Source organism: Phyllostomus hastatus, unplaced genomic scaffold (genome assembly GCF_019186645.2).
Source record: "Phyllostomus hastatus isolate PE091 unplaced genomic scaffold, TTU_PhHast_1.1 phas_scaffold_46, whole genome shotgun sequence".
Taxonomy (NCBI): Eukaryota; Metazoa; Chordata; class Mammalia; order Chiroptera; family Phyllostomidae; genus Phyllostomus; species Phyllostomus hastatus.
This window is the reverse complement of record NW_025334032.1, coordinates 16,573,476-16,598,982: the sequence shown is the minus strand read 5'-3', so window position 1 is coordinate 16,598,982 and position 25,507 is coordinate 16,573,476. Positions and strand designations below refer to the sequence as shown.

Sequence of the window (25,507 nt, the reverse complement as noted above, 5' to 3'; positions counted from 1 at the left end):
TCCTCACTACGTAACAGGCACAACCAGATTAAAAAAAAAAAAAAAGCCTCAAACAGAAGTACAAAAAGGTCCAGAGCAAATACTTTTAGGCCACCAAGAGATAGTCAACTTATCAGAGGCACAGTTCAAAGCACTGGTGATCAGGATGCTCACAGAATTGGTTGAATTTGGTCGCAAATTAGATGAACAAATGCAGGCTACAATAAGAGAAATGAAGAAAAATGCACAGGGAACCAATAGTGATGGAAAGGAAACTGAGACTCAAATCAGTAGAGTGAACCAGAAGGAAGAAAGAAACAACAAAACAAAAGAATGGAGAAATAAGAATTCAAAAAAATGAGGAGAGGTTCAGGAACCTCCAGGACATCTTAAACGTTCCAACATCTGAATTATAGGGGTACCAGAAAGGGAAGAGGAAGAGCAACAGATTGAAAACGTATTTGAACAAATAATAAAGGAGAACTTCCCCATTCTGGCAAAGGAAATAGACCTCCAGGAAGTCCAGGAAGCTCAGAGAGTCCCAAAGAAGTTGGACCCAAGAAGAATCACACCAAGGCACATCCTAATTACATTAGCCAAGGTGAAAATGAAGGAGAGAATCCTAGAAGCAGCAAGAGATAAGGGGACAGTAACCTACAAAGGAGTTCCCATCAAACTGTCAGCTGATTTCTCAAGACAGACCTTGCAGACAAGAACAGGCTGGAAAGAAGTATTCCAAGTCATGAAAGGCAAGGGCCTACATCCAAGATTGCTCTATCTAGTAAAGCTTTCATTTAGAATGGAAGGGCAGATAAAGTCCTTCTCAGATAAGGTCAAGTTAAAGGAATTCATCATCACCAAGCCCTTATTTTATAAAATGTTAAAGGGACTTATCTAAGAAAAAGAAGATGAAAAACATGTGTAGTAAAATGACAGCAAACTCACAATTATTAACAACCACACCTAAAACAAAAACAAAAGCAAACTATGCAATCAACTAGAACAGGAACAGAACCAGAGAAATGGAGGTCACATGGAGGATTAGCAACAGGGAAGTGGGAGGAGGAGAGAGGGGAAAAAGGTACAGAGAATAAGTAGCATAGATGGTAGGTAGGAAATAGACAGGGGGGAGGAGGGCAAGAATAGTATGGGAAATGTAGAAGCTAAAGAACTTTTGACACATGGACATGAACTAAAGGCAGGGAATGCGGGTGGGAGAGGGTATGCAGGGTGGAGGGGAGTGAAGGGGGAGATGGGACAACAGTAATAGCATAATCAATAAAATAATATTTTAAAAAGTGAGAAATGGTGAACTCATAATTACCTTTATAAAACAGGCAATGTCTACTTCGATCTGCAGTCACGAGGAGACAAGTACGGCAAGCTCGTCGGTGTGGTTCCCAGTCCCGTTGCAGAGCCAGGTGGGTCCACGCTCGGCCTCCTGTCTTGGGTTCTGCGGGGCTGAAGTACGGACTCAGCTTCTGCTTTCCCAGTGCTCAGTTGAGACCCCCACTCTCTCAGGGGCTGTGATGGTGCCAGGCAGTTGATCACAGCTGTGTTTTAGCTTTCATTGTGCTTTTTCAAATAGAGAAAACTTGTAGAGTGTAAGGTCACATGGCATGTGACATGTCTCCTCCCCATTTCCGCCTGGTCCTCCAGCTCTTCTCCCTGGAGGCAACACAGTTGCCCATTCTTGTGGTTCCTTTCGGAGATGTGAAACGTGTATTTAAGGTTTCTTTATGTCTTTTCAAGGCTTGATAGCTCATTTCTTTTTGGCACCGAATACTATTGCATTATCCAATGTTATCACACTTTATCCATTCACTGACTGAAGGAGATCTTGGTTGCTCCCAAGTTTTGGAATTTAAAGAGAGTCCAGTACTGGCTCATTGTACAACCTTCAACGGTAACTTAACCATTCTCGTCTGAGTCTCTTTACTCTTTGAAAGTGATTGATATTCTATTAATTTTCCTTTTAGGTCTCAATCTTTTCTTTTGAAAAGTTACTCAAACTCAGTTACTGATAAATGCAGCTTTCTCACAAGACAGACTAAGGGAGAATGAAAGTGCTCCATTCAGTACAGTGCTCAGAAAGAAGCACCCCTATGTGTGTATTTGAAATCTCAACTCAGTCATTATTCAACTTAGTGAAACTGGCCTCACTGCTGGCAGACTTCATGCTATTGGCCTATTTTAGGTACAAGTATTTAGTAGTCCTTGTAGACATCATGTGGGGAAAGAAGAAACATATGAGTGAGAAGTGTGAGGTGACTTATAAGAAGGAACAGAAGCTTTGGGCAGTGCTTCAGTTTTGTGGGATTTTGGTTTGGCTTGTCCATTCTAGGTTCTCCGCCTTTGATCAACCATTTGTTACTGGCAGGTGATTCTGACAAGCGACATGCCAGCGACTTTGCCCTGTGGAAGGCAGCTAAACCCCAGGAGATGTTTTGGGCCTCTCCTTGGGGAAATGGAAGGCCTGGCTGGCATATTGAATGTTCTACCATCTCAAGGTAAGATTTTCCTGGATTCTTCCTGTGTTTGTGATGTGAAAGCTGCAGCAGTGCCTGACTTGGTCAGCAGAGGGCACAGATGGGGCAAGTTTAGTCTGCGCCAATGCAGACGAAGCTCAGGTAGTTTGGGAAGAAAGATTAGTGCTCACTTGGGACTGGCTATAAGAAAGGAAACAAGCCCTGTCCAGTGGCTCAGTTAGTGGGAGCGTCGTCCTGTACCCCTGAGGGTTGTTGGGTTTGACTCCCAGTCAGGGCAGTGGCCTGGGTAGCAGGTTCAATCCCTGGTAAGGGCGTGAATGGGGTTGGCCGTTCAGTGTTTCTCTCTCCTTCTCTGCCTTCCTCTCTCTGTAAAATCAATAAACATTTAAAAGGGGTGGGGGGACAAAACATGACATCTTTATCTTTCCATCAACACTTGTGCTTTTTGGTAAGAAAGCCTACTTTATGGACCAGTTTTTGACTCCCCATCACCTGCAGGCCAGTTCCAGGTTGCCTTCGTCTCTGCCGAGGTGGGTTTAGGGAACACCAGCCCTACGGCTGAGGGCCGGGGCGAGGACAGAGCCCCTCGGGGACAGGGGACTGAACCACCTGCCTTTTACTTGCCCTCTCAGTCCACAGAATCTTACCCCCATAGCCTGATCAGATTCCACTGAGCATCAGCCCCAGTTTCCACGGGTCTGGCTCCTCAGCTTTTGATCTGCACCTTCCACCGGCTCTTCGCCCCAGCAACACCATGCTCAGAGTGCTTGTGTCTCGGGGATGTCCATAAACACAGGTCCTCCTCTGACCTTGACCCCCTCCAGCAGCCCTCTTTTTTGTTTGCTTCTTGTTACCATCTACATGTGACCTGCTACTGCCTAGCTGTCAACCCAGGTGTCCCCACTGACCCTGATCTCCTGAAGTCACCAGTGACCAGGTCAGTGACAGGCAGCCTGATGCCCCTGCTTTCTCCTTGGTCTCTGAAACAACTCTCTTCTGGTTGTGGCATCTGTGCTGGGGCCTCGTCCACTTTGTGTTTGATCTCCTCTGCAGACGTCCCTTTCGCACTCTCCATGGGTCTGCCCGTGTGTGTGTGTGTGTGTGTGTGTGTGTGTGTGTGTGACAGAAGGCAGCACACTGCATGTGCTGTCCTGTTCTGTCTCTCTTTACTTAGCAGTCTCTCCTGGAATTCCCTTGTGTCAGTTCGCCAAGCTCTTCATCACTTGTCTTCTGGCTCCATGATGCTGCATTGTGTTGTTTAACCATTGCTCACTTAGCTAGTACCCTAAGGAGGAGCATTTAGGTATTTCCAATATTTTGCTCTTACAAATGCCTTGTGTATGTATTTCCTGTTTGTGAGGGTAAGGGTTTTGGGGTTTTTTTTTTTAAATATTTTATTTATTTATTTTTAGAGAGAAAGGGAGAGAAACACCGATGTGCCCTGCAGGATCGAACTGGCGATCTTTTGGTTGGCAGAACAATGCCCAACCCACTGAGCCACACCAGTCAGGGAAGGCAAGGGGTTTTTAAGTATCAAATTGACTCATAGATTTGGGGGTTATTTTTTAGATTTTATTTATTTATTTTTAGAGAGAAGGGAAAGGAGAAAGGGAGAGAATCATCAATGTGCCAGAGACACATCGATTAGTTGCGTCTTGCACGCCCCCTACTGGGGACCTGGCCAGCAACTCAGGCGTGTGCCGTCACTGGGAATTGAACCAGCAATCTTTTGGCTTGCAGGCTGACACTTAGTCCACTGAACCACACCAGCCAAGTATTAACTCATAGATTTTGATGTATTTCATATGTTTCAGTTCATTGCAGATATTTATTACAATATTTTACAGTGGAGCTATAAGTTTTTAAAATTAGAAACATAAAGAAAGTATGCCTGAGATGAATATTTCAAACTTCTAGCTACAACACAAATTTTCAGATCAACCAACCCAATCACCCTCACATTAGTTGTATGTGGTGCTGTTTTCTGTCTGGGTATAAATGTGTGTATTAGCAAGGGTAATTATCTCCTATAGGAGCACTCTGTCCTGTGCACTGACCCCACACTGGTTGCATTTTCAGCCCCATGTAGGTTTACGCCATTCCGCCAAATAGAAAGCCTCATCCTCCATAACCTGTCCATACAAATTTTATTCATTCTGGTTAAGACCCAGAAAAGGTATTCTCCTCCTCCACCACATCTCCCTCTGTTGCCCTCATCTCTGATGATTTCTACATGGCCATCTAGAAACACCTCCAAATTTCTGAGACATCGAGCCCGCATGTTACTCAGAAGCATGGGTCCAACTTTTCATTAAAAACAAGCAAGCAGCTATGTCCAGGTCTCGGTCACACATAAATGTACAACCACTTAATGTGTATTTATAAATTGTTGGTTTAACAGCAGTGTGGGGTGTACATCAAATTGTAAAAAAAGTTTAATTTTAGATTCAATTAGTTACTTTAAAGCGGATGGAAAACATTTAATTTTAAATCTAATGTTGCCATTAAATATTTTCTTTTGTTGAAATCTAAATAATGAAAATAGACTTTTATTCTTTCTCAGCTTTCTCTTATTTTAAAAAAGGTCTAATGTACAGACAAGAATAAAAATAAACTGTGGACCCACAGCTTAGCTTTATTAAACCTTAACATTGTCATATTTGCTTCGGATCTTCATAAAAATGAATCACTCATTCCAAATGCTCTCCTACCCAATATGTTCTCCTCCCCAATCCAGGCCCTCCCACCTCACACTCTCCCTCACAGCATTTGAATTTCAAGGGCCGTAAGAGATTCTCTAAAACCCATCACTAAGGATGCAAGATGACAGACAACCCACTCAGCCACAGTGCGATTCTCTACCAACACTTAGCAAAAATGTAACTGGTGCATGTGTGGGTTTTCCAGGAGCCGGGAGCCAGAGGGAGAGGAGTCAACCTTCAACAGGAAGGGACCTCAGTGAGGCTGTAGCACCTTTGAAAATGTCTATTTTAAACCATTTTTAGAAAATTCATGATGGTCTGCTTGGTAGCCTTGCTGTCTGCCGGGGGAGGTGTACTCAAATCCCCAACCCCCACAAACTAGCATTTCCACTGTGCTGATTATTGTGTTTTTAATACATTTTCACATTTTAAAAAATTTTATTAATTTGTTTTTAGAGAGAGGGGAAGAAAGGGAGAGAGAAAGGGAGAGAAGCATCTATGTGTGGCATTGATCTGTTTCCTCTTGCACACCCCCAGCTGGGGACCTGGCCCGCATCCCAGGCATGTGCCCTGACTGGGAATCAAACAGGTGACCTTTTGATTCATAGGCTGGTGTTCAATCCCTAAGCCACACCAGCCAGGGCAGATTTTTGCATTTTTAATGTCTCCTGAAGCAGCTGCTAGTGAACCTGGGTTGTTCACACTGTGGGTAGTTTTCACAGGTGCTTTGGTGAGAGTTGCACAGGCTTTGAGTGGTCTGGCCAGCTCTAAAGTCCCCATCAGCCCGCTTGGTTACAGTGTGCAGTTGTGCAGGACACAAGGTTTTCCAGGCTGTATGGCATAGTGTTTGGAGAAACATGTTATTTGATTGAATTAATTCATGGTTGACAGCTGAAGTGCATTGATTTGAATTCTGTTAACGGGTTTTGCAAATATGACCACTAAAGTTAAATTTTCAAAAGTCAAATTAAAAATTCTCTTGATTTTATAGTTCTTGTCTCTTGTTGAAATTGGAAAACCACTAAACTTTACCTATTGAAAGTAAGAAAAGATAATTTTGTAAGTTTTTAAAAACTGTATATCTGGAGCAGAGAGAATTAAATTTGTTTACTAGGAGGGAAAGCTGTGAATTAGGAATTTTATTAATCAAGTGTGTTTAGTAGGAGGAAAACCTTTGGATGAGGGATTTAAGAAGTAAAAACAGAATTCTAGTTTTTGTTTGCATCAGTTAAATTTTCACATATATTGATTTAAAATTGGGATCCATTTAATTTACTCATTGCACAAAGGCCAGAAGGGTTAAATATAAGATGTGGTTTGGAGAAACACGTTGTTGATTGAATTAATTTGTGGTTCTGTGCTATGTCTTGCAGTTTGGTGTTTGGAAGTCAACTAGACATCCATTCAGGTGGGATAGACCTAGCTTTTCCACATCATGAAAACGAAATTGCACAGTGTGAGGTCTTTCATCAGTGCCAGCAATGGGGAAACTATTTTCTACATTCTGGTAAGTAATAACTTCAAATTAATTTGTTCTATTTCAGTTCTGTCACTTTCATCTTTTATTGGTAAAACCAATAAAAGCTATATTTGGAAATACATAGATCTGCTAAAATAGGCCAAGAAATGGAGTTTTCTCCTAAATTGTTTTCAAATTTCAGTCAGTTGGACATGAACTTCCTTGGATGGGACTGAGTCTGCCTTTTTGGAACTGAAATATGGAAAATGTTTTACAGTGCTGTTGTATGTAAGTTTCTTTCTAATAAAACTATTAAGGAATTTCAAATAGTATGATGTAATTATTATTAGGAATATGCCAATGTTGAGCTATAATATTGTCACAGTATGTATCTATCATCCTCTAACACCATTGCTTCTCATTTCATATTAAAAAATGAGTTGGTTAATGCTGGCCTTCTGTTCTCAGAAGTAGATTGTGAAACAAGCAGCATCCTTGAGCACAGCAGTGCCAGGATTTCCTTTGATGCACGGGAAGATTCATATGTCCAAATTTTGACAAAGGTCATGGGGCAGTGACAGACTGGTTTTACGACCTTTTATAATGGACAGCTAAGGTATTTGGAGTGAAGAAAGATAAAGGGTGTTTTGTAGCTATAGGGTTGGGAGATGCAGATAATGAACATCTAAAACACAGTGCATTAACAAATACTATTTCTTTAAGTCCTTGAATTGAGGAAATTAGGTTTTTCCAGTGAAGTAATGTTACGTGCAGAGATGCTCTAGTTTTATAATGTGCAGTAGGCTGCTTACAGTCAGGAGTAAGGGCTCACTTGGGTTTTCTTCATGGCAGTGAACTGGTGCCGCTGCCCGCGCCCAAGTGCACTTACCGCAGGGTCTCCTTTACTCTTGAGTCTCCTGGGAGCCGTTCCCACCCTCACCGCATGCCCTCGGGGTGCCCCAGGAACAAGCGTCTCTGTTCTCTGCAGTGACCAGTTCCTCTCTGTACTGCCTTACAGCAGTCTGAAAAGAAGCAGGGCTGGCTGAAATGCTCTGTCTGGCATATGAGCTGTTTGTTACTAAGTATTCCATTTCCACAGACAGAACTCAGCGGTAGCCAAAATCCACTTTGTTTCTGCCAACAATGTGCCTTGCCGGGCAGATTCCCTAAACAGAAGGACAAAAGCCTGATGATTCTGGTTCAGTTTTTTTACTCTCACCATATTTACTGCCTGGGAAGTGAGAGCGTGACCCCTCTGCAGACACTTCATCGGTTAACGCTCCTGATGAATTGTGGTTTGCTGTGAACACCGTGAAATGCAGGGTGCCCTCCAGTGAACTGCGGATCTAGGGATCGGAAAGGTGACTCAACAGAGCTAATACTCATACTTAATAATGAGGTGTTTGGTCACAAAACAGCAGCTCTTGTTTACGTTTAGATGTGGGAAGGGGAAGGGGTTTTGTTGCTGTGTTTCGTTACATTTATCATCTGATAAGTCACTCAACTCTAAGTTTCAAGTATACAGTTCTGTAATAGATCATTTACATATTTCATCGTGTTCTCATCACCCAAAGTCCCGTCTCTGTCACCGTATATTTGACCCTCTTTACCCACCTCGTTCTCCTCCTACCCCTTTCCCCATGGTAGACACCACACTGTTGTCTGTGTCTATGAGACTGTTGTTTATTTTCTGCTTTATATCCCACATCGGAGTGAAATCACATGGTTCTTATCCTTTTCCGTCGCTTAGTTCACTCAGCATGGCGCCCTCAGGATCCATCCTTTTTACCCTTCATGTGGTTGAGTAGTGTTTCGTTGTGTGTGTGCACCACATCTTCTCCCTCCAATCCTCCACCGGGGGACACTTAGGTCTCCGTGTTTCCGTGCTGGCCACCACGAGCAGTGCTTCAGTGAACACAGAGGTGCACAGGTCTCTACAGCAATGCTGTTCTTGTGACGTAATGGACAGAAGATAGAGTTAACTAGTTAGATGTGCCATTTTCTGGATATTGTCAACTTAAAAATTTGTAATTGTGCTTGTTGTATATGACATGTTGTATAGTATTACATTGGAAGACGCATGCTAACCAGTTCTCATAAAATTGATCTTGGAACCAACTGTTGTGTTTAAAGTCGTGTCAGAAAAAGCCGAAGAATCTTGTTAGGAAAGGACAGGCCCCCTCTTTGCAGTGAACCTTGCAGAAGCACAGCCCAGGACGAATTCCAGGCTTGTGGTGAGCAGTTCCTAACAGGGGTTTGGATTTCCTCTGGCCTTTCACTTACATGGGGGTGGAATATACCAAGGTAGTGATAAGTCTGTGAAATCCATTAGCAACAGAAAATCTGATTCATCACACAAGCCCTTCTCTACAATTCTGAACATCTGTAAACAAGCTTTTGAAACCCAGTGTCTGGTTTGTAAAAGCAGAGATTTGTCGTTTCTTCAGGTGTTGAGTCAGCCAAATCGTTGTTTCTAAGTCACAGGCCAGGGGAAAGTGTGAACTGTGTCTGTGAGTGTTGCGGTTCTCCTGTTCCTGCCTGAGTTCAGAGTCAGCAGTGGTTCCTGCTCATCGCCCACCGCGGGGCTGGGTGCCTCTGACACCTCAAACAGGCACAGCTGTGGGTCCCACCTTCCTGGGGGGTCCACTGTGGGGGAAGGTTTGGGGGAAATCTTATATCCACATATACAGGGGTGTTTGCCTGTTGGAGAATGCAGCCTTTCTCATGTTCCTCATGTTCCCGAGGCAGCTGCAGTCTGCGCCCTGTGGCTTGGGCATCTGTTGGAGAAGTGCCCACACAGTCTTCCCCTCTCCAGCTAGGCTGGAGGGGTCCCCTTCTTCTCATCCAAATCAGAATGAATTACTTTGTTTTTGTTTCAGGACATTTGCATGTGAAAGGCAAAGAAGAAAAAATGTCCAAATCACTGAAGAACTACATCACCATTAAGGTAATGTGCTTTCTGTAGTGCCTGGGTTGCTGCCAGCGTGGTGAACCTGTGTGAAAGGCTGCTACGCACGCACGCAGTGTGAGACCCCACGTCTCTGATGCCCTGTTTCCCTGGCTCCCCTTCCCCACGGCCCTAACAGGCTTCTCCTACTTCTGGATTTAAATTACTCTTTTTTTTTTTTGTCTTAAAAGCACACAGAGGTATTTTTCTATTTCCTGTTCTCTCTTCTCATGTGTCCCTCCACCGTTTTCTGTCAGCGTTTTGGAGGACTTCTGCCTTTCTCCTTTGGCATTCCAAGATTCACACCTTCTTTCTCCCTTTTCCGTTTATAACAATTTTATCTTTTGAATTACATTTGCAGGATTCCTCTGCCCACCCTACCCCCTTTTTACCCAGTCCCAACACCAGCTTCCTCCCATCTAGTGTAGCTTTGGGTTGCTTGGCTAAAGTTTTGCTGCTTGCTGGCTTCTTAACCTACCTGAAAAATGTTTTTGTGCTGTGGAAATGCGGACTGAAATGTGAATTTCCGTATGAATGGAAAACAAACTCACGAATAGAACACTTAAAAACAGTTCGATCTTCCTTGGTCTTTGGGTCTATAAGGCCAGATTTAATTGACAAGGATAGTAATCAGAACTTCATCACCCAAATACTCAACAACTAAAGCCATTTCAACCGGATTTAGAGTAAACTAAAAGGGGAATGCTCCTCACAAATAATCTTTATGGACTTTTCAGGTCTAATATTATCTTATATAAACTTTCAAACACACAGAAAAGTTCAAAGAAATACTTCTAATACTCACCACGTAGATTCAAGAGTTGTTAGTATCTTTCCATATTTGTTGCTTTTTCTGTATCAGACTACATATACACACACATGTCGTTACTGTTGTTGAACAATTAGAAAATATATTCAGTCATCATGAATTGTCTTCTGCATGAAACTCCTAAAAATAAGGATACTTTCCTATGTAGCCCAAACACCAAAAAAGTCAGCAATAATTTCTTAACATCATCAGTTATCTAACCCATGTGTCGATTTCTCCAGCTTTATTTTTTGACCACAATCCAATGAAGGTTTACTTGTTGCATTTGATTGTGTGTCTTCTCAGGCTTTAAAAAATTTTTTTCTAATAGTTTAAACAGTGGTAGAAAACACATAACCGTGGTAAAAAAAAACACACATAACAAAATTTACTTTGCTAACCATTTTTGTGTGTGCAGTTCAGTGGTGGTAATTATGTCCACATTGTTATGTAACAGATTTCCGGAACCTTTTCATCTTGCAGAACTGAAATCTACACCCATTGATCCTGTCCCCATTTCCCCCTCCCAGCCCCTGCAACTACCATCCTGCTTTGTTTCCATGAATTTGACTACTCTAGGTACCTCATATAAGTGGGATCATTTGCCATTTTGTGACTGGTCTGTTTCACTTAGCATAATGTCCTCAAGGTTCATCTGTCTTGTAGAGTGTAACAGGAATTCCTTATTTTTTCAAAGATTTTATTTATTTTTAGACAGAGGGGAAGGGAGAGAGAGAGGGGGAGAAACATCAATGTGTGGTTGCCTCTCACTCGCCCCCTACTGGGGACCTGGCCTGCAACCCAGGCATGTGCCCTAGACTGGGAATCAAACTGGTGACCCTTCAGTTCACAGGCTAGCACTCAATCCACGCCAGCCAGGGTAGGAATTCCTTATTTTTTAAAGGCTGAATTATATGCCACTGTTCTGTTTAGGCTTCTACACTACAACTGTCTCTCTACTTTTACTTTCCTGATAGCATTGACTTTTTGAAGAAAACAGACCATTTTTGTTGAACACCCTGCATTTTGGATTTGTCTCTTCCTTTGTGGTGTTGTTTAACTTGTTCTTCTATCTCTGGTATTTCCTGTAACTGAAAGTGAGGGCTCAAGGCTATTCAATTCAGGTTAAACCTGCTTGGCCAAAACACTTCCTGGGTGGTGCTGTGGGCTTCACACGGCATTCCTGTGGGGCCACAGTGTCAGGCTGTCAGACTTGGTGATGTTAAGTTTGACTGCTTGGCTAGGGGATGGCCACAAAGTCTCTGCTGTAGAGATGTGTATTTCCTTTTCATGAATATAAGAACCTGCCAGGTAATGTGTCATGTCTGTATCTGGTTCCTTTTCATGAATATAAGAACCTGCCAGGTAATGTGTCATGTCTGTATCTGGTTCCCGACAACCTTCTGCCTTGCAGTATTAGCACCCTTTGGTGGGCTTCTCCTTTGTGCACATTTCATTGATCCTTGCAAAGTTGTACTTGCCTCATTTGTTTACTTCTTTTACAGTTACTAGTATTCTACTCTTCTTCTTTGAAGAAGGAATTTTTTGTCTGTCTCTGTTTCTTTTCAGTATCACTACCAAGTTAAGGGTTTCTATTTATGTTGTGTGTTATCAACTCAGTCTTTATTCTTGTTGTGCTGAAATCATCTCAGATTTGGCTAGGGAGGGCTCCTGCATCCCGGGGACATGTCTTGCCTGCGTTCTTGCTTTTGGCCCTGTTCACCTTTTGCATCGTGCCCAGGCCTGCCATTTTTCTTAGGGGCCTTGCTGCCTTTGTGGGGAGATGGAATTTTGAACCAACGTCTGGGCACTCAGTATGTTTATTGCTGCTTAGTGACACTGTTTCTCTTCAGGGTACAGAGCTAAGGGAAGAAACACACCTATATCCATGAAATAGATAGTTTGAGTTCATTTTGAAATATCCAGATGAAATTTAATATTACAGGGGCTTTTTGTTTTAGCTCTTTTCCCCTCTTTTATTAAAAAGTCTTGCTTCCTGCCCTGGCTGGCATAGCTCAGTGGATTGAGCACGGGCTGGGAACCAAAGTGTCCCAGGTTCGATTCCCACCCAGGGTACATTCCTGGGTTGCAGGCCACAGCCCCCAGCAACCGCACATTGATGTTTCTCTCCCTCCCTCCCTCCCTCCCTCCCTCTCTCTCTCTCTCTATCTCCCTCCCTAAAAATAAAATAAATAAAAATGAAAATCTTAAAAAAGAAAAAAGTCTTGCTTCCTTACAATAACATCAATTTTATATTTTACTTTGAAATGGACAGAAAATAAGTTTAAAAAATATAATACCAGTATTCCTGTCAGCAGTGAAGCTTTAAATAAAGATTTCTTTGTAATTATTTTTTTTAAATATGTTATTTATTTATTTTTAGAGATGGGGAAGGGAGGGAGAAAGGGAGAGAAACATCAGTGTGTGGTTGCCTCTCGAGCGCCTCCCACTGGGGACCTGGCCCAAAACTCGGGCATGTGCCCTGATGGAAAATCAAACCAGTGACCCTTTGGATTGCAGGCCAGCACTCAATCCACTGAGCCACACCAGTCAGGGCTTTGTGTAATTCTTTTTAAAATAGCTTTATTGCGATAAAAGTCACACTCCAGGGAATTCATCTTTTTAAATGGTATGGTCCAGGGGTTCTTAGGATATTCACTGAGCTGTACAACCTTTACACCTATCTAATTAAAGAATATTTTCATTACGCTAAAAAGGAACTCCACATCCTAACAGTCAGTTCTCATTCCCTGTCTCCCCGCAAGCTTCTGGCGACCAGTCTGCTTTCAGTTTCCTCAGATCTGCCTGTTCTGGGCTTGCATTTCCTTTTACTCTTAGACCATGTCCCTCATATGTTACAGGGTCAGAATACACATGTGCAGTCAGAGTCTGATGATTTTCTCTGAGTGGTGTCCCCTTGCTACCCGTCAGGCTCATTTTTTCAGTTTGTTTCCAGTTAGATGACATCTTCCTCTTTTTTGACTTACCTTATTTTTCAGGTATGTCATGTCAGGGTTCCGTAGTCAACACCATGAAGAACAGCTTAGACATTGATCCTTCCTTGCACTCATTATATCCACCTCTTAGTAACTACTAAGTTAGTTCCTGGGTTATCATTTCAGTGTTTCCTTTTACAAAAATATGCCATCTGGCCCTGGCTGGTGTGGCTCAGTAAACTGAGTGCCAGCCTGCTAACCAAAGCGTTGCCAGTTCGAATCCCAGTCAGGGCACATGCCTGGGTTCTGGACCAGGTGCCCTGGTGGGGGACACATGAGAAGTAACCACACATTGATGTTTCTCTCCCTCTCTTCCTCCTTCCCTTTTCCTCTCTAAAAATAAATAAAGTCTTTCAAAAAAAATTATACCATCGGTATTGGAATTTTCTCCTCGTACGCTGATGCAGTATATAATGTATCCTATAATGAATGCACCTGTCCCCTCCCCATACAACAATGCTTTAATCTGATTGTAGTAATGTATTTCATTGGAGAAAGTTAGAAAAGTACAGACAAGGCAAAGAAGCACACAGTAGGACATTCAGAGGCACAGATGTGGGAAGCACGTTTCCTTTCCAGCCTTGTTCCCTGCTGCCCAGTGTTTTTCTCCTACAGCAGCTGCTGCCAGTTTCTTAGCAGTCACAGTATGTTTCTAGAAACATATTTCTCATTTTTTTCTTTCCACACAAGTGGTAGCAGTATTTGCACTTGCTTTATTCACCTAGTGAGTCTTTTGGATTAGTCAGTTTTCTTCCATATGGAGTTAATTCTTTTGAATAGAGAATTGTCTCTATTCAATTTGAATAGCTGAATTGTCCATTGTATGTGTACTCCTTAATTTAAACAATACCCTATTGATGGTCACTTAAATCATATCAAATTTTCCACAAGGTTACGCGCACTTAAAATTTTCATAGATATTACAGAGTCTGCATTGCTTTTCATGACCACATAGTGGTCTGTGGTGGTGCTATCTTGGGGCTCAGTTATTTCCCTGCGTTCTCTAGTCTGCCGTGTGGGGATGAGCACTCAGCCGCACACCCAGGGATGAGTGACACAGGATAACTGCACATCACAGGATGTGCGCACCTGCAGCATGTTCTGGATGCAACCTCTGGTAACTCGGCAGTAACTGTCACCTGCATTCCCACTAGTCGTGTATCAAAGTGTCCCTGCCCCTCGTTCACTTCAAACTTCAAGGAATCCTAATCACGTTAACATTTTCCTCGTCAATTTGGTGAAAAATGACAGCTAGATTTTAAATGTCCATTTCTTTGTTTATTACAGTGTATTTGCTGTGCATATTTATTGGATGTTTTTATTTTGTATTTTTGGGCAGCTTGCAACTTCCCTTTGCCTGTAGTTCCCAGGGGGTGTTAAGCTGTTGCTCTACATGTTAAAAATTACCCGTTACCTGGTTTCTAGCACAAGAATGTTTTCCTGCCAGTCCTCATGATTTTGGAGGCTACTGATAGGTCTTTATAGTGTAGGCACACCTCATTTTATTGCACTTCACTTCACTGGGCTTCACAGATGTTGTTGTTGTTGTTGTTGTTGTTGTTGTTGTTAACAAATTGAAGGCAAGATCCTTCACCAGCCAAAAGATTATTACTCACTTTATTTTAGTACTCACTTTATTGTGGTGGTCTGGATCCGAACCCATAGTGTCTCAGAGGTATGCCTGTAGTCTGCATGAAAACTCTTAATCCTTTAGTTAACAGAGGCTGCAGTTAGTGTGGGCAGAGTTTAACCTTTAGAGTTCAGATAAGGGCTCAAAGCCAGCTTTCTAAAAATAGTATGTTATCATTTGGGACCAGTTACTTAACTTCCCAAAGCCTTAGTTGTTTGTTGAAAATGATGTGACAGCCCCTATTTCCTGGGGCTCCTGGGCAGGTAAAATTATGTAAAGTGCCCAGTTCATGTGGCCCTGGGCCAGAACGGCAGCCGCTCCTTCCCCCAGTCCAGCCCTTCCCCAGTGGTGCTGGGGTGGATCCAACCCGCATTGTAAGCAGGGCATCCCTGCCTCCTGCTAGCACACACCCCTTACCTGGCAAGCTCACGGAACCTCTGAGAGCTTTTTACTGTTACTGCCTCATGGCTGAGCTCTCAGGAGCTCACTTACCTCCCTCTGAGAGACTTCTAGCACAAATTTACACAGGCATCATCACATTTCAGCTCAGGATGCCGTGGTCAGGTTGTATGGTGGAACCAGAGTAGTGCAGAAATGGTGATATCAGAGCACAGGGCAAGGAGCACGTTAAAACATTCATGCCCGCGAAGACCAGCCATGTGGAGGCTTTGTCACATTATGTCATCCGGGTATTCATAGCAATAAGGAAGAAGTTAAAATGCTTTCCCCTCTTCCTGTGTTATTTTTCTCCTGACTTTTTTGAGGTGTAATTAACAAATAAAATTATATATGTTTACAGTGTACAATATGATGATTTTTTTAATATACATATAGTGAAATATTTGCCACATCCATCACCTCACATAGTTAGTTACCTTTTATGTGTGGTGAGAATGCTTAAGACCTGCTCTTTCAGCCGGTGATGAGTGCACAGTACAGTATTAGTAATTGTAGTTACCATGCTGTACATTAGATCCCCAGAACCTGTCATAACTGGAACTCCATACCCTTTGTCCAGCATTCCCCATCTGCCCCTGCCCCCTGCCTCTTTTAACCATCATTCCACTCTCTGTTTCTATAAGTTCTGGTTGTTTTTAGATTCCACATATAAGCAGATCATACAGTATTTGTTTTTGTCCATGTTGTTGCAACGGTAGGCTTTCCTTCTTTTCCATGATGGAATTATAGTCCATTGTACATAAACACCACATCTTCTTTATCCATTCATCCATGATGGACATGTAGGTTGTTTCCGTGTCTTGACTGCCAGGACTGATGCTGCAATGAGCATGGGGTGCACATAGCTCTTTCAGGTACTGATTCTGTTTCCTTCAGATATATACTCAGAAGTGGAATTGCTGGATTACATGGTAGATCAAGTTTTAATTTTTTTTAAAGATTTTATTTATTTATTTTTAGAGAGGGAAGGGAGGGAGAAAGAGAGAGAGAGAGAAACATCAATGTGCAGTTTCTGGGGGTCATGGCCTGCAACCCAGGCATGTACCCTGACTGGGAATGAACCTGCGACACTTTGGTTCGCAGCCTGCGCTCAATCCACTGAGCTACGCCAGCCAGGGAAGTTTTAATTTTTTGAGGAACCTCCATACTGTCTTTTATAATAGCTGCACAAATTTGCACTCCTCTCAACAGTGCACAAGGGTTCTCCTCCATGTCCTCCTCAACACTTGTTATTTCCTGTCTCTTTGATGACAGCTGTTCTAACAGGTGTGAGGTGGAATCTCGCTGTGGTTTTGACATGCATTTCCCTGATGATTAATGATGTTGAGCACCTTTTCATATACCTGTTGGCCATTTGATGCCTCTGGAAAAACGTCTGTTCAGGTCCTTTGCCCATATTTTTTATTGGAGTATTTGTTTGTTTTACTATCAATTTATTCAAATTCTTCACATAGTTTAGGTATTAACTGCTTATCAGATATATGATTTGCAGATATTTTTACTATTCTGTAGATTGCCTTTTTGTTGATTATTTCCTTTGCTTTGCAGGAGGTTATTAGTTTGATGTAGTCACACTTTCTTTCTACCTTATTATTACTATTATTAGCAAATGGTCCATAGAAACTGAATGCTATAAAAGAGATTAGATTCTATATTTCTTTTCTTAAAATTATTTTATTGTTGTTCAATTACAGTTGTCTGCATTTCCCCCACCACCACCACTCCCCCCCACCCCAGCCAAACCCACCTCCCTTCCTTGGTTCCACCCTCCCCTGTGGTTTTGTCCATGTGTTCTTTGTAGTAGTTCCTAAAAACCCTTCCCCCCTACTGTCCCCTCCCCCTCCCCACATTTCTTTTTACACTATTTTAACTCCATGAGAGCACCCCAAAGTGCTGTAAGGTTGCTGGGTCTGGAGAACTATTAACTTAGATTTGTGAATACACATTAAGATTAATCTGAATGAGTCCACATTCCAAATGAGAGGAAAAACCCTTTAAAGCCACCAAAAAAAATAAAAATAAAGCCATCTGAAATCCTTTTTGGAGTGAAGTAGAAACTGTAGCTATTCAGAAAATATAATATACTAAAATAGAAGAGAGATTTCTTTTATAAAAACCAAAGAACTTCATCAGACATGAAGTACTTATCATAGAGTTTTTAAATTTTTAACTAAATGCACAAATATGAGCAGAATGTTAACATGGGAGGAAAAGGGGTCAGATTCAAAGAAAGCTCAAACGTGGAGAACTGATGCGGGGGTGTTCGCTTCTCTGTGGCCAACGGTCAGGTGAGCGTGGGGCTGCTGCCAAGGCATTCTGACAGCAGTCACGTGAGGGGAAATGCACAGCTTCTGCTTTGGTTGAAAACACCTCCAGACCCATACATACCAAACATCTAACAAGTTACAAAATGCAAAACAAACAGCAACAACAATTTAAGGAAAAAACAGCAGCAAATCCTCACCTAAAGTAGGCATGGCAATGGAAGAATAGCTCTCCTGATACATCGCCAGAAACAGGAAGCGGCTTGTAATAAGCTGTGAAGCAGTGGGCTGTGCTTTGGGGAAAGAAATCTAAAGAAATGCAGTAGGCCCCCCCCCCTTAACTGCCGTTTTGCTTTTTGAAGTCTGTGGTCAACTGTTGTCCAAAAATATTAAGTGGGAAGTTCTAAAAATAATTCATGAGTTTTAAACTGCGAGTTGTTTTGAGTAACGTGATGAAATCTTGCAGTGTCCTGCGCCATCCCCCTTTGTCCTCCTCTCCACACCTGAAGTGCTCTCCGGCTATTAGTCACTCAGTGCCCATCTCAGTTATCAGATTGACTGTCACAAGCACTGCAGTGCTTGTGTTCAGGTCACCCTTATTTTACTAAATAATGCCACATTCACGTAACCTTTATTCCAGCATATTGTTATAATTGTACTTTATTATTAGTTACAGTTTTTAATCTCTTAATGTGCCTAATTTGTAAATTATACTTGATTATAGGTATGTATGTATGCATGTATGTATAGGAAAAAAAGATAGTATAGACAGGGTTTGGTGCTATCCATGGTTTCAAGCATCCACTGGGGGTCTTGAACTGTCCTCTGCAGATGAGCAGTGGACTACTATAATTCAGAAACAAGAGGAAAAAGTCAAAGAGGGTGGTCAGAAAGACCCTTAGCATGCTGCTGAGTGGTCATCCATGTGTTCCTCTCTGCTCTCTAGCAGCAACCAGATCAGCACTCGTAGGCTGCATGTTGACTGGGGTCCTTTGGAGCAGATCCTTATCCAGAAACTGAGAGAAGTCAGTTACTGCTGCAAGAGATAGCCCTGTGCAAGTAACTCTTCAGAGAAGCATTATTCAAATGAGCTGGAACTGAAAAGTCCTCAGAAGTACCACAGTGGGGAAATAGCCCAGCAAACAAGACATAAGAAGATTTATTACAGAAAAAAGCATAGGATCTGGAGCTGGATTGTGGCCTCTGACGTTCAGTGGTTTGGTTTTCAGTTCTCAAAGCCTCTTTTTGTTACAATAATAGGATAGCTAATTATTATAGTATAACAGCATTTTGTAAATGATAAAGCCTTATATATTGAATAGCAATGTTATTTATCTGGTCTGTTTGTTGTGTATTACCTACATTGCATTTATTTATTTATTTTAACATTCGATTTTATTGATTATGCTATTATCGTTGTCCTGATTTTTCCCCCCTTAGCTCCCCTCTACCCAGCACCCCCTAATGGGTCATGCGTGTAAGTTCTTTGGCTACTCCATTTCCTACACTGCACTTTACATCCCCATGGCTATGCTGTAACTACCTCTTGTATTCCTTCTGTAATCCCCTCATCTCTTCACCCATTTCCCCACACACCCTTCCCCTCTGGCAAACTTCTGGTAACTAACTTCTTTTCTCTTGCTTTTAAGAGTCTCTGTTTATCTTTAACCTCTGAACTTTTAATTATGATATGTCTTGAAGTGGGCCTCTTTGCATCCATCATAATTGGGACTCTGTGTTTCTTGGGCGTACATGTCTATTTCCTTCACCAAATTAGGGAAGTTTTCTTTCATTGTTTTTTCAAATAGATTTCCAATTTCTTGCTCTTTCTCTTCTTCTGGAACCCCTATGTTGGACTTCTTAAAGTTGTCACAGAGGCTAGTTATACTGTCCTCATTTTTTTGGATTCTTTTTTCTTTTTCTTGTTCTGTGTGGTTGTTTTTTGCTATCTTATTTTCCAAATCATTGATTTGATTCTTGGCTTCATCCACTCTACTGTTGTTTCCTTGTAAATTGTTCTTTATTTCAATCAGTGTATCCTTTGTTTCTGACTGGGTCTTTCTTATGCTGCTGAGGTCCTCACTAAGTTCCTTGAGCATCCTTATAAATAGTGTTTTGAACTCTGCATCTGATAGATTTTTTTAATCTCTATTTTATTTAGCTTTTTCTGGGGTTTTGATCTGTTCTTTCATTTGGGCCATGTTTCTTTGACTCCTCATTTTGGCAGCCTCCCTGTGTTTGTTTCTGTGTATTAGGTAGAGCTGCTATGACTTCCTGCCTTGGTAGCATGGCCTAATGTAGTAGGTGTCCTGTAGTATCCAGTAGCACAGCCTCCCCTATCACCCAAGGTGCACCTTCTGTGTGAACTGAATACACTCTCTTCTTACAGTTGAGCCTTGATTGCTGTTGGCAGATCAATGAGAGGGATTTACCCAGGCCAGTCAGCTGTAAGGCCTGGCTATGTCCACTGACCACCCCCTCCCCCACCCTCCATGGAGGATCAGCTGGGCAGGGGTAGGGTGGTGCTCCAGCATGGTCTGTAGTTGTCCAATGGGTTCATTGGCCCTGGGGTTTCCTGGGTAGTTCAGGCCATGGTCAGCCCCCACCTGTATTTTTCCCAGGGCACCCTGCCTGAGCTGTAAAGTAATCTGAGCTGGCTGCTACTTGTTCTGGGTTTAGAGATTCCCAGTGAAGCCAAGCTGTGATTCTAATCTGGCTGCTGCTAGGGCTCACTGAAGCCAGCTGTTGCTTGTTTGATAGGATTTAGATGCTAAAATTAGCCATTCTTATGGAAAAGCAACTAGGGTAGAACCTGTGTGGATCTCCAAGGTGGGTCACACAGTGTTAGCCAGATTGATGGGGTCTCAGATATGACACAAGCCTCTGTCTCTGTTGGAGGTAGAGCCCAGCCAAGGAGCAATGGCCTCTGCTCACCCGGATGCCAGACAATTTAGTCTCCCCTGTATACCACTGGTGCTCTTCAAGCTGCCACCCAGTGCTGGAGCTCAGAGGGAGTGAGTGTGTGTAGGTGAGTCCATGTGTGGGTTCCCCAAGAGGAACTGCTTAGGGCTCCAGTAGCCTCCTCCACCAACTCAATCCCCGCAGATTTTTGCAGCCAGAATTAAAGGGAGTTATCTTCCTGACACTGGAATCCTGGGCTAGGGGGCCTGGTGTGGATCTGGGACTCTTGGTTCCCAAGATATCCCTCCTGAATTTTTATCCAAGTGGGTGTGGAGCCAGGTCATTGTGTGTCTGCACCCCTCCTTCCAGTCAGGATGGATGTGGTTTATTCAATTCTGTAGTAGTCAGACTTCCATTCAACTTGGTTTCATAGTTGTCAGACTTCCATTCAACTCAATTTCTGGCATTTGTGAGTGATGGTTGTTTTACATTTTAGTTGTAAGTTTGATTTGGTTGTGTGAAGAGGTGAGCCATGTTTGCCCACATTGCCACCTTGACTGGAAACCCCCCTGTATTGCATTTAAAGTGGCATGTTTTCACACAGATCCTTGAAGATTCAAACAGGAAGTGAAATGAAAGAAATAGACACGTAACTGTATGGATGCATTAAATTAACACAGCAAAAACATGGTGTGCTTTTGTCAGTTGTCTGGTTTTAGGAAACTAAGGAGAACAAGAAGTACCTGTATTCTGCCCTGGCTGGTGTGTCTCAGTGGGTTGAGATCTGGCCTGCCAACCAAAGGGTCTCTGGTTCAATCCCCAGTCAGGGCACATGCCAGGGTTGCAGGCTAAGTCCCTAGTAGGGGGCACATGGGAGGCAACCACACATTGATGTTTCTCTCCCTCCATTCCCCTATCTCTAAAAATAAATAAATAAAATCTTTTAAAAAATTTAAAAATGAAGTACCTATATTTTGCCATGTATAATATGTGCCTTTTTGCCTAAATTTTTGAGGGAAAGATAAGGATGTGCATTACACATGGGTAGTACCTGAAATACCTTGTATCTGTTCTTGTGTTTTCTAATTATTTGTTACATAAAATATCTTGTACCATAATATGTTAAAAATAAATTCTAAAATTCCTTTATAATACAAAAAAAGTGTCTAAATATAAATAAATAAATTGAATTAGGAAAATTAAAACAAAGTTTTTTTCCTGACAGTTTGGGCATAAATCATGGGTGTGCATTATACATGGCAAAATATAATAATACTTTTTTTTTACAATTTGGGAAGGAACACATGGGAAACAGACAGATGGAAATCAAAAAACCAGCCTTATTACCGATAAAGGTCAGATTGATGGAGCTTCTTCACTTTTTCCCCTGGAGATCCCTTTGATGGCCCATTGAAGTGTGTGGACTCATCCTTAGAATTTAATGTATTTAAATACGTTAAATGAAATATTCAGGGTTATAGAAGGTGTTGAATATATGGACTTCTTGACTTTGGTGAATATTTAACAAAATCTAGCAGCAGGCCCGATCACCTCAAATAAGTAGTGGGCATGGGATGCCAGGAGGTAGTGCAGCAGCAGGAGTGCACGATGAAGACCCTGACTGCCGGGGTGATCGGACCTACTGTGGCTCACTGCTTACACTGATCGTGGGAGGGAATATCACAGTTAGAAGTACACGTGTGGCCATTTTCTCATCTAATTTATACACCTCTCTGTCCTCCTGAATTCTGTCCATGGGCCCTAGGAGTCTGAGGACACCTGGTTGAGAAACCATAGATGAGAGTATTAGAGGAGCAGCTTCCTAAATAATGCCACCCCTGAATGAGAATGACCACCCCCGCCACCGCCTCAGGTGCAGCTGAACGGGGAGGGGGTGGAATTGATGCTATTGCAGCACCTGTGGTAGTGGTGGGAGTCCCCCACCTGGTGAAAGCCAAACCAAAATCCCCCTCTACCCTCTGTAAGGATCAGCCATGGGAGTCTGAGCGCTTTCCAGAGAGGAGTGAGTGAGGCCACCTCCCCCTCAGGTAGGGACCTGCACACTGTGTCTCTGATGTGGGTTCCATCAGCCCCCACATGTCGTGTTACTGCCACATGAGACCAGTGATATGAGGGCTTGGGCCCAGAGTGGGGGCTTGATGTGACCAACCCTCATCCCCATCATGGTTTTCATGCCTGCAGGCCGAGGTGGCTTCCAAAGAGGAGCGGCCAGGCCAGAAGGGCAGTGGAGAAGCATCTGGGATAAGCTGCCAGTTCTGTCTTCTGAGGTGTAGGCAGGAAAGGAGCCCAGTGAGGGTCTGATGAGCTCAGAAGGACCCGACCAGAGAGATAGCCTTTCTGTGCCTGGAGGGTGCCGGCTGGCCTCAGTGTGTAGGATGTCTGAGTGTGAAGGCTCTTGGGGGAGCATTTTGCTTATAGCTGCCCTCCTCCCTCACCATGTAAACCTTACAAATAACTGGGAGCAGAGAACTGGACCCCCTGCCCCTCAGTCCAACCCTGGGCATAGAAGTTGCTTGTTCTGATGTTACCATGGCTAAGCTTTCTGGACAGCCTCCTGTTCTTGGGACCCTGTCCCTCTCACGCAGCCAAGAGCTGTGCGCCCCTCCTCTGCACATCCTTTCCTGTGCGCAGTCCCTCTGCGGTTCCCAGGCTGTGTGGTTGTGTCCCTGTCCTCCCATGACTCAGGTGAGAAAACCTTGTCGTGGTCAAGAGCTCCCGGGACCAACAATAGCCGATTCCCATCTGGCCCATGCAGAGCATGGACTCCAGGCAAACAGGCCTGTTCTCTCTGCCTTTCCCACAGACACTGGACTGAAGGTGACAGCTCAGCAGGGAAATCGCAGGAAAAAGTGCTGAGAGTGAATCTGGAAACAAACGAAAGCTTTTCATAAACATTCCTGGTTTCCTGATATGTGAGATAGCTCACATAATTGTAGCAAATAATATAACCTCCAAGTGATACAAATGTGAAAGAAAAGCATTATCCATCTCCTGTATTTCTCTCTCAGGACTTTCTGAAGACGTTTTCCCCTGATGTCTTCCGGTTTTTCTGCATGCGGAGCAGCTACAGGTCAGGTGAGCTGAACAGTGAGGCCTTCCCAGGGGATGGCCACAGCGTCCACTTGTGTGCAGCTTGGGAGAGGCTATTCTGACAGAATGTGGGGAAAGCCCAAATACTGGCTGTGTGACAAGCACGGTCTGGTTAGCGTGGTTGCTTTCATCCCTTAAGGTTTGGTTCTGAAAGTAAGCCCGAGGATGCACTACTAAGCATAATAGCAGCACTTGGCCAGAAGATTCCAGAAGCTTATGGAGGCCGTGTGTCTTCCAGTCAGTCCTCTCCATCCACTCCCCCACTTCTCCCTTACTGTGGGGTCTGGACAAGTCTGAATCCCACAGTGCCCTCCACTTCCTGCTTCAGGGACAGCTGGACTGGCCGTCCTCACTCAGGGACCGAACCAGGAGCCCTCAACACGGGGTCCTGTCCAGAGTGGGCAGTCCCTGCTGTGCCGCAGTACTGTGTGCTGCTCTGGGAGGGCTGTCCAGCACCATGTGCCCGGGGCCAGAGGGCTCTTCTTCACCCTAGAAGGTGAGGTCTGGGGACTGCTGCACTGCCCTGTCTGACTGGACCACTATCACAGCAATATGGCCTCTGGTTTTTATGTCTGGCACTGCAGGAGGAGCAGGTGCCCTCTGGGGACAGGTAGGCTCCTCATCTTGGGCACTGGGCATGACTATATGACCAGGACACAGAGACTGGGTGGTGCAGCCACAAGCCAAGAACATCTGGGCCACCAGAAGCTGCAAGAGACAAGGAAGGACCTTCCCTTTGATTTCAGCCTCTTTTACCTCCAGACCTGCAAGAGGATGAACTGCTGTTGTGAGCCCGCAGACTTGTGGTGCTGAGGCACAGTAGCCCCAGGACACAAACCAACCCCCACCACTCGGGGAGTAGCTAACACACCTCCACCACTCTGGCTGTGCCCTTTTTGGGGGGCCTAGGCTCTGGGCTGGCCCAGGTGGAGTGAGTGTTCTTGTCTGTCATCACCTACTCTACCACGCTGAGTTTGAGGTGAATCCTCCCCCCTTCTCCTGAAATATTGGGCCCAAAGCCCTCATGGCACCAGCTGGTCTTTGAGCTGCTTCATGCACCCAAGCGGATCTCTGCCAGCTGACAGAGTCGGCTATGTGTCCATCTGTCAGCAGGAATGAGCCCCCTCAGCCAAAAGGGATTGGGAGAGGTTTTCCGTGTTTCTTCTGAGGCGGTGAGACTCCCGTCAGGACCCTCGGATGGTCAGTTTGGGACGGGCCTCCAGGAGGCACAGGATCGGAAGCAGCTGTGTCCTTTCTCCACTCGGGTTTCTGGAGTAACATGAAGATGGCCTGGGGAAGAAAGCCTGGGTCTGCTGGGTGTGGGTGCGCTCAGCGGGCACCCCAGGTAACCACCTCCGCCCTTCCTCAGCCATCGACTACAGCGACAGCACCGTGCTGGAAGCAAAGCACCTCCTCCTGGCTGTGGCCGCGTTTGTCCAGGATGCTCGGGCCTACATGAAGGGGCAGCTGGTGTGCAGCCCCATCAGGGAAGACGTGCTGTGGGAGAGGTAGGTGCCATCCCAAGATTTGCCCAGAGAGCCCTGGGTGCCGGACATGGGGCTGCCTAGAGGGAAGTGAGGCTTTTGGAGGCTAAGGACACTTACTCGGGAGTGCGGGTGTGGAAGCTCCCTCAGGCCCTGTGGTCCCACTGGTGGGGAACGAGGAGGCCCTGCCTCATGGTGCCTTTGAAGGTTGTAAATAACCATGTGTGCCTGGATGAGTTTTCCCGCTGGTATTCATCAGTGTGTAATGAATGGACAGA

The 25,507-nt window shown here is 44.0% G+C and overlaps 1 protein-coding gene across 2 annotated transcripts in view; it reads left to right on the top strand.

Annotated features, from left to right (window-relative positions):
• The window catches only part of CARS2 (cysteinyl-tRNA synthetase 2, mitochondrial), a 51,429-nt gene that overhangs the window by 20,862 nt on the left and 5,060 nt on the right, over positions 1 to 25,507 (top strand). For both annotated transcript variants that reach the window (XM_045821469.1, XM_045821470.1), the window contains exons 6-11: positions 1,317 to 1,400; positions 2,360 to 2,489; positions 6,544 to 6,677; positions 9,509 to 9,576; positions 23,664 to 23,730; positions 25,115 to 25,253. In XM_045821469.1, the coding sequence (XP_045677425.1) occupies positions 1,317 to 1,400; positions 2,360 to 2,489; positions 6,544 to 6,677; positions 9,509 to 9,576; positions 23,664 to 23,730; positions 25,115 to 25,253 (622 nt within the window). The remainder of the gene's footprint in view (positions 1 to 1,316; positions 1,401 to 2,359; positions 2,490 to 6,543; positions 6,678 to 9,508; positions 9,577 to 23,663; positions 23,731 to 25,114; positions 25,254 to 25,507) is intronic.